Source organism: Salvia hispanica, chromosome 1 (genome assembly GCF_029641045.1).
Source record: "Salvia hispanica isolate PSC_SH4W2 chromosome 1, Shi_PSC_v1, whole genome shotgun sequence".
Lineage (NCBI taxonomy): Eukaryota > Viridiplantae > Streptophyta > Magnoliopsida > Lamiales > Lamiaceae > Salvia > Salvia hispanica.
In genome coordinates this window covers 11,662,892-11,678,470 of record NC_142692.1, presented here as the reverse complement: position 1 = coordinate 11,678,470, position 15,579 = coordinate 11,662,892, and the positions used below count along the sequence as shown (strand labels likewise).

Here is a 15,579-nt window from a genome sequence, read left to right as displayed (position 1 = left end):
CGCTGTTAGTTGGTACGAGAGTTAGTTATTCTGCCAACTTTTCGTTCGTACTTTGCTTTTTCAGTCATGGTCCCCACAGTAGGTTTATTTCCTAGGTCTAGTAGAGAAGTAGTTTTCTTAGATCAAGTGTCGAATAGTTAATTTCCTTTACTACGCTTTTTCATGATTTTTGCCTAGGTTTAGCTGTTAGCTTAAAAAATTTTAAAGTTTCCCAAGTCAAGTTAATTTTGTTTTTCCTCAACCCAAGAAAATACGTGGCAGCAGCCAACACCAAAAACACACCCATATCCTTGAACATGAGTATTACGCATCCTTCTCTGTGGGATCGATCCCTACTTCCCTATACTAGGTTTAGTAAAGTGGTTGAGGGTTTTTGAAAGAAGTGCTCTGTGTGTCCGACGACCGGGATTCCTTGCGATCAACGAGTTCCTAGACCACGTGATCTAGTGGATTTGCTGGATCTAGGGAAGCTGTTATTCCCTATTTGAATACACGCACACAGACCAAGGGCTTTTCATCGGTCTAAGTGTGAGAAGTTTGTTTTTATATAATATGTGTTTTGTGAGTCTGTTAGGTGTCGCACTAACTTAGCCTTGTTTTCCACTTCACCAAAAAAATGCTTGGGGACAAGCATGGTGAAGTGGGAGGGGGGAGGGAGTTAGTGCAAGTTAGTGTCAATTATGTGTGTCTGTTTACTAGGTCTAGGAGTTAGTAGTTGTCAGTTAGTAGGAAATTATGTGTTTATGTATAACTGGTGAATAGAAAGCAAAGCCCCTTAGTGAGAGTGATTGCAGAGAGAATACATGTCAACTTTGATGCCCTTTTCCTTAATAAATCAAAATCGGTTTGGATGAAGTAAGGACGATAGAATATGCCTCGATTAATCTAGTTGTGAAGCCCTCCATAAAAGTGAGCTATAAGCCTTAAACACTTCATACTAACACAAAATGAGAGGGCTGCCACTTGATGCTTAGGGAAAGAACTTAGAAGGAGAAAATTTTTGGTGATAGAAGTAACTTCTCGGGCCTAGGGGAAGGGTACTGGAGGTATAAGCTGGACGAAGTCCAGAGTCTAAAAAAAAAGGGAGGAATAAACTGGAACAAGGTCCAGAGAAAAAAAAAATATTTGGAGGTATAAGCTGGACGAAGTCCAGGAGGGAAGAAGAGAATTATAATAAGAGCTATGACAGGGAAACTCTCTGACCCGAGGCATCAGTGGTATAGCACTATAAGAGCGAACGATCCTAACATCCCTGGTGAGGAATGAGTGATCGAGCGAATCCAACAGTTAGTGAAGTTGGGGGCTATCTTGACAAACTGACAAGCCGATTAGATAGAAGAAGGGAACGGGAAGATTCGGAGACTGTAGGTTCTTGAATTGACCTTAATCTTGTGGGGATGACTGCTAGAAAATAAACCAGTTTATGCATTTATATGTTTATGTGTTAATATGTGTTTTTATCTGTTTTCTTTGTCTAAGTCCTTAGCGTCTAGGTCTAGTAGTTTGAGTCTTTTTCTTTTAGAGTCGGTTAAGGGGAAACCATGCATTGAAACGTGTCTTATTCATTTTTCTTGTCTTCATACTTGAGGGCAAGTATGGTTTAAGTGTGAGTAGTTTGATAAGGCTCGTTTCATGCATTGGTTTAGGGTTAAAATTTTGTGCATTTGGGGCGCTAATGTGCGTTTATGAGTTCAGGTGCGTAGTAAATCTGTCAGACCCAGCAGTTGTTGTTACCTGACCTGGCAGATGCAAAAGAGATGAAATTGAAGCAAAAATCAGAAGTCGTCGTTCAGACCTGGGAGAATCAAAAGTTGGCGACATGAGCAGAATGGAGCGAGAGCAAATTATTTTAAAGAGTCTTACTCAAGGGCAGGAGCGTAAAATCACCAGAGGGGATACCCTAGGGATCAGAGCCTCACATATATAAAGAGCTCAACCTTGAAGAGCAAGACAAACCGTGAACAGCTACTCCTACGCTTTCCTAGCTCTAGTTCTAGTTCCATACTTCAAATTTTCATTCCGTGTTGCTGCGCACTTGGACATGGAGGATTCTGGCCACCGTGGTTCTCATCGTCATCGTTATTTTGCTGTGTAACACTGCCTTGTGAAGGCGAAGAAACAATTTTATTGCTTTCGTTTAGTACTTTGTGGTTTTTAGTTCGCAACTTTAGCTTCTGACTTTGATCTGCTGGATTCAGACTTATTTCTAGTTATTATGGAAGTTTATGTTTGCTTTTGGTTGGATATCTCTGAGTTTATGTTCATCTCTTGTTTTTAGCTTTCGTTCTTGTTGTTATTGGATGTTTGGAGCTGAAATGGAGGCTGGGGATTTGTATATGGAGATGTTTAGATTTGTTGAATCTTGGTGTTTTAGAGTTGAAGTTTCGGATATTTGGTGCTTGATGTTTACGTTGTGCATGATTATGGCTATTTACTTTCTATTTCTGCATCCTTTAGGTCCAGTAGCGTAGATCTGTTAGTTTAGGCTTTAATTTCTCGTTTTAAGTCTAGATCTAAAGTTTGCTCTGTTTTCATGGTGTTTAAAACTCTGTTTTCTCTGCTATTCTCGTTTGATTCCCGAAGAAGATGAAGTTGTTGATAGTTAGAACCAAATCTGCTTTATGTCAGTACTTTTCAGCATGTACTTTGCTTTTTCTGCATGTCCCCTAGACCTGTCAGTACGATCCACTTTGTCTCTTTTACTTTTCTGCATGCTTTTCCAGACGCTGGTAGTTTAAGAAAACTTGTCTTGCTTTTTGCTTTATGCTTGTCTGTCCAAATTAGGAAAGTCTTTCTAGTTAAGTTTACTCCAGCTGCTTTAGAACTTTAAAATATCTCAGTTTCTCTAAGTCATGTATGTTCCGTACACTCTCAGTTCTTAGACCCAGTAGGTAGAGTAAAGTTCTTCTGATCTATTAGATCCAATAGGTAGAGTAAAGTTTTGCTTATCTCTCAGACCAAGTAGTTTTAAGTTCTCGACCCACAAAATTGCGTGGCAGCAACCAACCCCTTTTTCCCAAAACATCATCAAATGCAGTTTCGTAGCACCTTCGTCCTCGTGGGATCGATCCTTTACTTCCCTGTGCTAAGTTGTAGTATAGTGGGTTGATGTTTTTGAAGGAACATAGTGCACCCAACGACCCCTTTTTGATAAGTTTCATGATCTTCTAGCCTCTGAAGTCTAGTCCAATCCTCTGGACCTGTTAGATCGAGTGACACATATCACACCGCATCTGCACTGCACTCTAGGGACCTGTCAACAAGGTTTCCATTAAGGTGACTAGATTTTTTTATGTACAGTATTTTCTCCATGTGCGTTGCAAATGACTGTCTGAGTGAAATTCGCTAATATTCAAAGCTGACATTTTCAGTTTTTGTCACTCTATGCTTTTAATATATTTTCTGGGTTGTGCTAATAGTGAATCTGTTGGTTGAAGCATAAAGCGGTTCACTGCTTCTCTGCCCATAGTATGAGTACCATTAGTATATTGTGGTTATATTTTGTTCTAGGTGATCATTACTATTTATTTAGTCTTACTTAGTTTGATGAAATGTCATGTTGACTGTGCTCTTACTTCGATAGAAACTGATGGTTTACAATAAATTAATTCAAAGAATATGTACATTGTCAAGATATTTGGTAAAATTGTTCAGTGGTTTGCATGTATGTATGCATGATCTCTACTGATTGCAGGAATTTATCAGCATTAATCTGAATGCAATTCATTATGATAACATGGTAGATTTGCCAACACTCTCAGGGATATGTAATCCAATAATATCTGTGAAATTTTCCCACCGGAGAATTAATTGGAGTATCTCTGAAATTTTCCTACCAGAGTAATAATTTTCCTGTCAGTGGTTTGCCATTGGATATAGGATTTGGCCCTGTCCTCTTTTATCTCTGTGAAATTTGTATGGAGTCTCTTTGGGCTACTAATGGTTGCTTAATCATACTATCATGTACATCTCTGAGGGAGTGCCTGCTTTATTTTCTCTGTGCCGATTTGTATATAGGAATTACCTAGGGCTCGTTGACTTTGTTTATACTTTGGAAGAATCTTTCAGTTGTTCTCATTTTTGGGTGTATCTTCTCTGCTAGGACTAGAATCTTGCATCTGTAGTTGTTATCATTCTTGTTCAGTGTACACTATGTGTAGGGGTTCATAATACAGTTGATTTATAGTATCTCTCTATGACTGTTGCTACAGGGACATCTTCATACCTACCGATTCTGTGACAATGTGTGGACTTACATTTTACAAAATGCTCAGGTGAAAAGTGAAGAAGGCCAGGAAACTGTTGATTCTCTCAAGATTGTGGCCTGCGACTCAAAGTTACTAACTCAGTGAAAATATAGCTTACTAGGTAGATTTTGTAAGGAGGTAGTTTTTGTAAGGATCTGGGAGAAAGAAGAGAGAGTTCGGAGGCAAGTCCTTCCTGTTTTTATACAGTATTTGACAAAAGATTAATAGCGGAGGGGGAAGTATCGGAAAATTAACACGCATAAGCTACTGTTGGTGGTGCCTTCTGAATTCACATTTCACATTTTCTAAAGGACAGATTACTAGGCCAATTTGATTTATTAAGTACACGTGCTTAATATTTAACGAATGACTGTAAAAGTGTAAACCAACAATTACACTATAAAGTACCGACTTGGAAATTAATATGTTGATGCCGTGTAACCAATTCTCGAAATTTGAAATAAATAAAAATGCAAACGCGAATTCTAACATGCAAATCAAATTTTGGTCAGTGTAAAATGTATTGGAACAACCAATAGTAGAAAAACGTTTAGAAATATCTGATCAATACTTCCTCCGTCCTAATTCATAAGTAATTTGGGTTGTATTTTTTCTTTTTGGGATGTCCTAATAAAATTGAGTTTTTCTTTTCCTTACAAAACACACATTTAAACAGTTCATTTTACTTCATCACATATTTTACTCTCATGTCTTTGCTACTTTTTTCTTCTCTTTTTCTATTTTATTTTCATTTAATAAATTCAACACAATTTCTTACCCAACTTAGTTGAGAAAGGAGTAGTACTTTTGACAATAAAAATCCAAACTCACTCCATAATAGGGGTCAATTCCGTTGACCCATAGGAGCTAGCATTTGTGTGACCATGGTGGGTCCCAGGGTCCCACATTCATGTTGAGCACGGAGACCCCCATATTCATACAGAGTATAGAGCCCCCTACATTCGTGTTGATCCCCAAGGCCCCAACACTTGATCCAATCAAGGATTTTACAGAATCACTAAAAGTGAAACTGACCAATCCAATCGAGGTGGATCCATCAGTGGGCCCAAAGGGGTTCGAAAACTCCCAAGGGGTTGTTGATGAAGTTGGTGAAAGCGCCGAGATTGGTGAACTAGACGAGGGCGAGGACAAAACCTCGATAGAAGCCTATGCACAGAGAGAGAGCTTATGTTGCAGATCGCTTTGCGTTTTTTGATGGTGTGTAGAATGCATGGAGTGACTATCATATTTCTAGATGTAGTCTATTGCATTGGAGGCTGTTGGTCAACACATAATTTAAGTCATGATGGCTGGACTGTAACCACCGGGTATTGTAAGCCGTTACGGAAGCTGGAGGATGGTCAATGTTGGATTATTTGACTCCTTGCTTTGGGCTTCTATTATTATTCGGTTGGGCTGCTATTTTTGCTGAGCCCATAAGAATGTGTGTTGGCCCAAATTAAGTCTGGCCCGGTTACTTACCAGAGCCGTTGGATGAGAGCCATGTGGCAACTCCACACGGATCCTGCACTGCAGCCGTTTGATGTGAGGTGTGTTTGTTAAGTGAGAGGAGACCTTTAGCTTTCTCTCATTCGATTCAATTTTTTTTCTCTCTCTCTCTCTCTCCTGCTCTCAGAAACCGCTTCTGCTCTCTCCCTTCTCTCTAAGATTCCGGCGAATCTAGCCGGAGTTCTTCTTCAAGCTTTTCGTTCCATCGATGGTTCTCAGTCCTTAAGAGTTCTATCGGTGTAGATTGAGTGGTAGGAAACTTCTTTGGTTTCCTTCTCTAATCTAGGGTTTGGTCTTTTGTTTGTGACCAATTCCGAAGTGCTTGGAGTGTCTTGTGAAGGTTCTTGTGTTCGCGGTGAAGTTCTGAGTTGTGAGTGCTAGTCCGTGTGTGAGAAGGCCGTGGTGATCGTTGACCGGGGAGATCTAGGGTTCCACTGATCTCTGATTTGAGTTCGTTCAACGGTCTCTCCTTTGTGACTTGCTGTGAGGATTGGGGAGGTCTGAGGCCTAGTGTAGTCACTGTTGTGACCTGAGCCACTCGTGGCCCGATTCTTTGTCTTAGTCTCTTTTGTGTTTAGATCCTTCGGGATCAGTTTCTTGTGTGACTAATTCTTCTACTAAGTGTGCAGGTACAAATCAGAAAGGATGAGATCTCAAGAACCAATGAGTGCTTGAGATTAGTCTAGGGTTTCTGCTTGTAACATTGTACGTAGTGTGTAATCGAGATACCACTGTTGTATTGGCTTGTACCTCTGAGATTAGCCATCTCATACCCAATCAATGAAAGAGGTCCCGGTAATTAGTGAATCCTAAGCGGTCTGATCCCTACAGTGGTATCAGAGCCACGGAGGGATCGCTTAGGCACGTCGGGTCGCAAAATTAAGGAGGTGGGCTCTCGTCAGAGTAAAGCCCGGCCTCCGGTATAGACCTTGAGGTAAGACGGTTACACCTTAACGCAGGGTAACCGCTCTATTAAATTGGCTAAACCTCTCATTTACTGCTTTATTAGAACCCTAGGCTTGGGCTTTTGTTGCTGGTAGTAACCGTTGGCCGCGGTCTAGGCTCTGTGCTCTTGTTTTTCTTGCATGTTCTTGGTGCTTACCGCTTTCTTTTCTTCCGCTGCTTGCTTGCTTACCTTTTCTTACTCAAGGTGTGTATCTCAGAGCTCTATTCTGTGTCTTGAATGAATTACCTATCCACCCTATGCCTTAACCGCCTTGAGTGACCCCCTGCGCCCCCATACATTGGGTGATTGTGAACTGTGAAATCCTCTTGTCGGGGTACACGTGACAGATAGGGAGGAACTCTCCTGGACATGATATTTTTGTATCTGGGATCACCTTGAGTTGTTTTTCATGTGTGTGTGTGCTTGCTGCTAGCTGCATCTGTGATAATTGCATGAAAAATCTCTGCATATTTGTTCCTAGTGGATTCTTTGACTGTTACTTGTTTAAATCCACTATCTGTGAAAGTAGAGTTGATTGCTTTGACCTTAGTGTGTTGAGTTCTTTTGTGTGTGTAAAGATCTTTCTCAAAATGACTCAGCCAGTTGGCATTGTCCCCTTCAATGGGAAAAATGATTTTGTTATTTGGAAACAAAAGGTAAAATGTGTCTTGATTCAGCAAAAGGTTTTCAAAGCCATTGAAGGGGTTTTTCCTGAAAATATGTCTGCTGAGAAAAAGGCTGAAATGAATGAATTAGCTAGGTCTTCAATCATCCTCAACCTTTCTGACTCTGTTATTAGAAAGGTTGAGGCTATTGAATCTGCCAGTGAGATTTGGGCTAAGCTGGATACTCTCTATACTGAAACTTCTATGTCTTCCAGGATGTATCTTCTGGAAAAGCTTTTTAAATTTAAACTGGATCTTTCGAAGGACATAGATGATAATATTGATATTTTTCAAAAATTGGTCCAGGACATTAAAAGGTCTGGAGATAAAATCATTGATGAGTATACCAGCATAACCCTCATGAATGCTATCACTGATACTTATGGTGATGTTAAGGCAGCTATAAAGTATGGAAGGCATAGTGCCCCTCTAGACATAATAATTAGTTCTTTAAAGTCAAAAGAATTGGAGCTTAAAGAAAACTTTAACCCTAAATCTTCTCAAACTGAGGCTTTGAATGTGAGAGGGAGATCTAAATCTAGAGGGGATGGCAGTAATTCCTCTGGGAATGGTAAGAAGTGTTGGGACTACCGCAGCGGAAGACACGGAAACCAAACAGGTCCTTGACCGGATCTGTTTAGGTGATTATGCATTCGACTCCAATTTCATGCAATAAACATAGATCTATAGATATAACATCAAATAAACACATAATCATGCAATTTGATGTAGATTCGATTGTTACCTCATTTTGATCCATCATAGGATCGAAGTTGCTAGCTGCACCACCCGGAGATCCTTGGTTTATCGACCGTGAATCTTCCAACCTATTCCCTAGTCCTTGATTACTCATCCGTGTGGGCGGATCTCGAACAATCAAAATAGTCTTGATGAGATCTAGGAAGAACACTACACCAATCTATTTATCTCGATTCAATTCTATGGATTAGAATGAACAAGACTAGAACAAACCAAAATCCTAGATCTCCTTGTTCTATGGCTCGAAAATCGAGGCAAGAAGGAGAGAGAGAAGCCGAGTGATCGGCGGCTAGGGTTAGGGTTTAGGGTGTAACTTGTGGTCTATGGTGTGCAAGGGTTTCCACATCTCATCACTATTTATAATGGACTTGTTGGGCTAGGTTGGGGATCCATGGAATGACTTAAGTGTTGGGCTCACCCATTAGATAAATTACTAATTAAATCAAATGACCCATGATTTAATATATTATCAATGGAATATTATTTTATTCCACTAAAGAATAATATTGCACTCCCACTTAAATCACCAAATTACAAATAACTTGGGTCCATTTTATTTTATAATATTTCCCGCGTTTAAGATTATCTTGATCCATCAATTTAATTCTTTTGTCTGCTTTGTGACTAGAATTAAATTAATTCTCCAAAGAGTTTTTCTAGTTTGAAACTTTATTTATTATTCGTGGAATAAATTCCAACTGCGCAGATTTCTGAATAATAAATTCCTCATTCAAACACCTCATTGGGGATCACCCTTTTTAGGGATTTAATCATACCACACTGGGCACGCGAATTCTATGAAATAATATTCCAATACCTTCATGTTATTCAATTACTACCACCCAAGATATCATGAACTTGAGTTACGTACAAACTCTCACATATTGATAAGTCAAAGTGGCGTTTGATTGAATAAACAATATTGATATTAATATCATAGACTAGAAAATACTAAAACTTTCTGAAATATATTCTTTCAGTAGATAGCAATAAAGAATACATTCGGATTAGATCCTTTCAGTGCTTTACCACACCGGTGTTACTAATCTCTTCTTAGGTAAGAGAGAATTATCACAAACACCGCAACCGTACCAATAGGTAGCCAAAGCCTATCTAGGTTGTGAATACGTTTTTCTTCTTACTAGATCTGGCCAAGTCCCCTACTGGAAAACTCATGAGGAGATTCATCGAATTTCCCTACTTGACCTTCTTAGTAAAAAGCCTTAGACTTGTTTATCATATTTCAATAATAAACCATTATATTATATTATTTATTCTCATAATTAGGTAAACAAGTGGACGTGGCGTTTCTCGTATACATGCACAAGCTGACTGTACAAAGGCATGTACGCTCGAACCATCTTTTAGTATACAAACCCCAACAATCTCCCACTTATACTCAAAGAATGCTTTCAAGTATACCAACCGCTTTATTGGCCTTGTGCTACACATTCACACACATTTTCTCCCACTTATACTCAAAGCAGGCTTTGGCCACTATGTACTCAAAACTATAATTCTTTAAAAGAACCTACCAACATAGCTTTTCTAGAGTACATAAAACGAAAATATACTTGTAATTTATAACCTTAATTCTTGCTAAGGAGCACAATAATTTGATCAAAATATTTCTAGGCCCTTTAATCCAGTGGAATAATTTTATGTGCCTTTCTCAAGTGCACTTATACATATTCCTCTATCAAAATCCACTATTTTGATCCTTCTGAATTTCTACTAATTAAAGTAGAATACTTATAGCAAATATAAAGTTTTAATCATGTCGAATATGATTCCCAAAACTTTAATTATACAATACCAACCTAGCTTGGTATTAACCTTGCTATATAATTTGTGATGTAAATTTATGTATGAACATAATTACCTCATCACAATGACTAATTGGAAATTAGACCTTATGACAAAATAAAACCGAATGATTGCATTCTTTTTTTTTTATAGTCATAAATTCCAAGAGTTCATTTATTTAACCATTTGTTGTGATCTTTAGAAATACTTTCTTTGGAAATCCAAAAGCAATTCTAATTTTAATAGCTAACTTGGAAATGTATTTTAATGTTATTAGAGTCTTAGAAAGTGTGCAATTCATCACTTCTTTCATTCTAGGGTGTGAACCCTTTTAACTCTATCAAACATTACCTTAATTCCATTTATGAATATTCTATGAGACAAAATTTAGCTCCCACTTTTAAAAGTAGAAAAATACTAGTCTCAATATTCTTTAAGGCTATTAAAACAATTTAAATAGTGCTTGGAGTTAAATTCATCCTAGTTTAATAAAATGAGCTATGAAGCTCTTATTAAACACTTAGAATTTAATCATTCATTTAAGAAAAGCTCCCACTATTTTAATTACCACTTTCACAACAAAATAAATAAAACAATAACTAATCAAATAGTCAACTCTAGGCTTGGAACATTAAAACAAGTTTAATGTGCACACTATATTTACTACACAAGAATTTCTAGTATTTATAATAAATACTTATCTTGTTTCTAGTTGAATTTAATTTACTTGTGTTGTAATCAATTATTGTGATTATTTTTCTTACACCTTTATTTGAACAAACGCGATCATAAGATCATTTTATTTTGTATTGAATCCATGTCGAACATTAATGTTCTATTGACTCATCAACAAAATAATGGTTCAAAAGACTTAAGGATTAAAGAAACTTAATAATCAATATTTCTAGAAGAAAACTTCATAATAATTGAATCAACAAATTTAATCACAAGTAAACAATTTTGATATGAACCATGTTACATTTGATGTCATAAATAATTGGATGATCAAAACTTCATTTATCTAATAATGCAAGCATTATAAAATGACATTGATAATCCAAAAATACAATTGATAAACTAGGAATAAAATTCCATATCAATAACCCATATGATATCAAAATCAAACAATATCAAAAACTCTTAAAATTCAACAATGTAAACATAAAAGCAAAAATAAACTCTTCTGACTTGAACATGATCATCTCAAAAGTCCACCCCTTTTTCTCATCTTAGTTTGAGCATTCACAAGCTTGTTATAAAGCTCCAAAAACGAAAACTTTTTGTCACTAAACAAAATTTCATTTCTGACTTCATTAAAGCTATCTGGAAACCCATCAAGGATCATTATCTGTTGGGTTTCTGGGTCAACTTTCCCCCCCGACAAGTGAAGTTTATTGAAGTAGCCAAGCATGACTAGGGCATATACCCCCACGTCTTGGCCCTCTTCAAATACATCATGCCTTAAATGCTTCACAGCGATACCAGCTCTTACCTTAGAGGACTTTTCTTCAAACCACGTGGGCTTGTTGACCAACGGCCTATTGGGTTTGTCAAACCTCTCAAGGGCATTGCCAACACTGGCCAAAACGAAGCCCTTGAGATGACATTCCGCGGTATGCCACTGATCACGAAACTCTTTGTCCTCTCCTTGTAGATGGTATGTGGGCGGACGATCCTTGCTGAGGATCAATCTCAAGTCATTGATCTAACGATCAACATCAAGCTTACTTTTTCATTCCTTAAACAATTCAGAGTCATGCTTCCTCGAACTAAGTATGGCATAATAAATATCCCAAGTGTCAATCATCTTTCGTTCAAGCTGAGAATAAATACCAATAATATAAACATGTAAAATTTCAAAGAATTGCAAATAACCACAAAACAATTCATCAATTTTACATCCACAAAAATCAAGCACAAACGTTCTTCTACTAGGAAGCCGTGTCATATTCATGCAAGAAATTCATTATTTTTACTGGCCACAATGTCGACAGATAGTCCAGAGACCATAAGAATGGCATGGCTGACTAACACTGCTAAAGCGTATAACCATAAAATTAAGCACTAATGATTCTTTACTTGTGCGTGAACTCCTCTAAAGAAAGGTCGAACCGGACAAGCACCTCCTCCTACAGCTCCCTCTAAGCATTATTAAAATACAATCCTTATAATTTCGCAGCAATATTGCTCCGGTAAAGACCAGTCGCGATATTACTGAAAAACTAATTTTACGATTTTAATAACCTTTATCTAGAGAAGTCAAAACTTACGAACTGGTAATGTTCCTCCCGTAAAGACAGGCCGGTCACTACTTCGCACTAAGACCAATTTTATGGAGGTCATATACAAACGTGTTGTAATTATCGCTTCATATTTTCTTGTTGATGGTTTTAATAGTTTAATTATCCCTCAAGCAGATAAGGCAGGTATCCACATTCAAAGAATAATTAAACATGTACTAGTTATGCATGCAAGGCAATAAGTACATAGGCGATGCACGAGTTAAACTAGATTTTAACAAATAAAATCATAACTCAAATTAAATATCCATCTTTCATCAATAAAACATGTAAACACATTTACACAAGGTTCACATAACCATAATGACGAAACTTGATCATTTAATTAAGCATCTAAAATAAATAGATAGAATTAAAATTCTATCTCCACATAAACAAGATTATCTAGACATTAAGTCCAATCTTAAACAATCATACATTATTAGTTAAAATAACGTATCTTGATTATTAGAATTACCTTTTAATACTATTAGGATTTTCTTAGATAGAATTAATCCATCCTTATCCTAAAATTAACGTCTAGGTGTATGTCATAAAAGATTAGCTAAGTCTCAATTAAAAAAAAATGCCCACTTGGATATATAAATCCGCATTTATCCAATTAAGACTAAATCTATTTAAAACACACCAATTAAATTTGAGAACTAAATTTCTCATAGCTTTCATAAAATCACATGACAAGAAGAATCTTATTACATCTTTAATTCAAAATGATGTTTTCTAGATGAAATAAAATTCACCTTCATCAAAATTAAAGACAAAATTCAACTTAAATAAATAATTAAGGATTTTTTTAATAGCAAAATTAATTCTCTATGAATTTTCATACCTTTAAGTCACATTTGATGTTATCTAGATGAAACAAATTCACCTTCATCAAAATTAAAGATAAAATTCAAATTAAACTAGGAATTGAATTCCAATTAAAATCCAATTAATCATTTAACACTTTAATAATTTAGGATTTAAGTAGCATGTTAATGCCAAATGAATTTTTCACTTCTTTAATTAAACCGATGTTATCTAGATGAAATAAAATTCACCTACATCATATTAAAGACAAAATTTGAACTAGGAATTGAATTCCAATTATAATCCATCCAATTATTAAACATGTAATTTTTGAAATTTTGAAGGTTTAAAACAATTGAAAAAAATTCATGTCTTTTTCTTAGGTATATATCTAGGAAATAATTCCATAACACACCAAATAAATATAGACAATTTTCAATTAAACCTTAAAATTAAAACATGAAAGCATATGGTGAGAATATTCTTTAAAATTCCATCCTATTTTGGAAAAGCCAAAATTTAGATCAATCAAAAATTGAATTCTCTTATGTTAATTATCATGATATTATCTAGATGGAAAGAATCCATCAAAATCAACTAATTAACAAATTAAATCAATTTATTTGACCTAATTATTCCAATTGGCAAAATTAAAGAAGACAATTATTCTCTTTAAAATTAGAATCTTGATTTAATTGCAAAATCATTCTAATTACCACAAGATATTTTAATTATTCTAGGTTTAGGATTTTAAACCACAATTATAAATAGCTTGCGTGTTAAGAAACGAAATGAAAACGAAACGAGACGACGAGACGATGCAACCCAAAACCCTAATTAGGGTTTGGGCCATGACGGGCATCGCAGCAGCCGCCGCTGCCGCACACGGCCTCCGCCGCCTCCCGCGGCTGCTCCCACTGCAGTAACTGCGGCCGCCACTGCCCGCCGCCGCCCGTCTCTGCCGCTCCCACTGGAGCAGCCACCGGTTTCCAGCGACGAAGAATCCGGCGTTGCAGACGCCGCTACCATTGCAGCGTCACTGCTGCCCGGAGAAGAAGCTGCTGTCCGACGAGGACAACTCCTCCGCCGACGCCCGAAGGCGACGCAGCTGCTGCTGCTGCTGCCTGGAGTCACTGCCGCTGCCGGAGCTGCTGCGACTGCAGAGTTGCTGCCGTCCAGCCTCTGGAACTGCTCGCTGCTGCTCCCATGCGGCTGTGCAGCCGCTGCCCATCGACAACCCAGCGGTTGTCCGGCGCTGCTGTCCGAAGACGAAGCAGTCGCCGCCGGAGCCGCTGCCCGCTGCCTACCGCTCGCGCTGCTGCCCGGATCCACAACCGTGAGGGCTGCCCGTGCCACTTCTCCGACTAGCCGAGGGCGCCGCTGCCTCTCCTCACCGGATCTGGATTTCGGATCCCCGATGAAGACAGCCCGGAATGCAAACACACTTAGGTTTAAAACCTTGTGTTCTTTTATTCGTTTTCAATTTTAATCAACTTGATTCATCGCGGTCGCTTCGCTTGACCGCGATCTTAAATCTTATTAAAACGTTTCTCAATTGTAACAATCTTTTATGTTCATATCAAATATGCATATTTAAACATCTAGCTTTTTAGCAATTTAAATTATTCTAGCATATTAAGAACATAAAACTATAGATCTATAAATACTTTCTTAGATCTAGAATATTCTTGTGAAAAACTCAAATAAAATTCGAGATTCATAATATTCTTTCATCGATCCAAGTATTCAATCATGGACCACTTTATTTCTTGATTTAAAGACATATATTCACTTAAACACATACATATATGTAATCAACAAACATATAATCTAGTACTCCCTCCGTTCCATAAAAGTTGAGACAAAACTTTTGAGCACGAAGATTAAGAATTTATATTAAATAAATAGGAGAGATGAAAAAAGTAGGAAAGATAAGAGAGAGTAAAGTAAATGATGGAATAAAATAAGAGTGACTAGATGTTTTGTCTTTAGTTAAAAAAGGAAATGACTCAACTTTGTTGGGACGGACTAAAAAGGAATACGACTCAACTTTTATGGGACGGAGGGAGTACATATTACTTAGAACATATAGATCTAATGATGTTCATCATAGATCTAGAATATTTTTGTGAAAAACTTAAATAAAATTCAAGATTCATAATATTCTTTCATCGATCTAGAACATCATATCATAGATCCAAAAATAAAATCAAGAAAAGCATAGATCCAACACATATTGCATTATTTTCGAAAATCCCAAGTTTCCACACTATAATTTTCGAAAAATTCAATTAATCAAATACATAATCAGAGCCTAAAAATTGGCTCTGATACCAGTTGTTGGGACTACCGCAGCGGAAGACACGGAAACCAAACAGGTCCTTGACCAGATCTATTTAGGTGATTATGCATTCGACTCCAATTTCGTGCAATAAATATAGATCTATAGATATAACATCAAATAAACACATAATCATGCAATTTGGTGTAGATTCGATTGTTACCTCATTTTGATCCATCATAGGATCGAAGTTGCTAGCTGCACCACCCGGAGA

General features: G+C 37.1%; 1 protein-coding gene across 1 annotated transcript in view; it reads left to right on the top strand.

Moving 5' to 3' along the window:
* LOC148933245 (transcription initiation factor IIA subunit 2-like) overlaps positions 1-4,352 on the top strand; it is a 50,169-nt gene extending 45,817 nt beyond the window's left edge. Inside the window, exon 5 of the mRNA XM_089063270.1 lies at positions 4,212-4,352. Coding sequence (XP_088919396.1) covers positions 4,212-4,352 — 141 coding nt within the window. The remainder of the gene's footprint in view (positions 1-4,211) is intronic.
* The last annotated feature ends 11,227 nt before the right edge of the window (positions 4,353-15,579 follow it).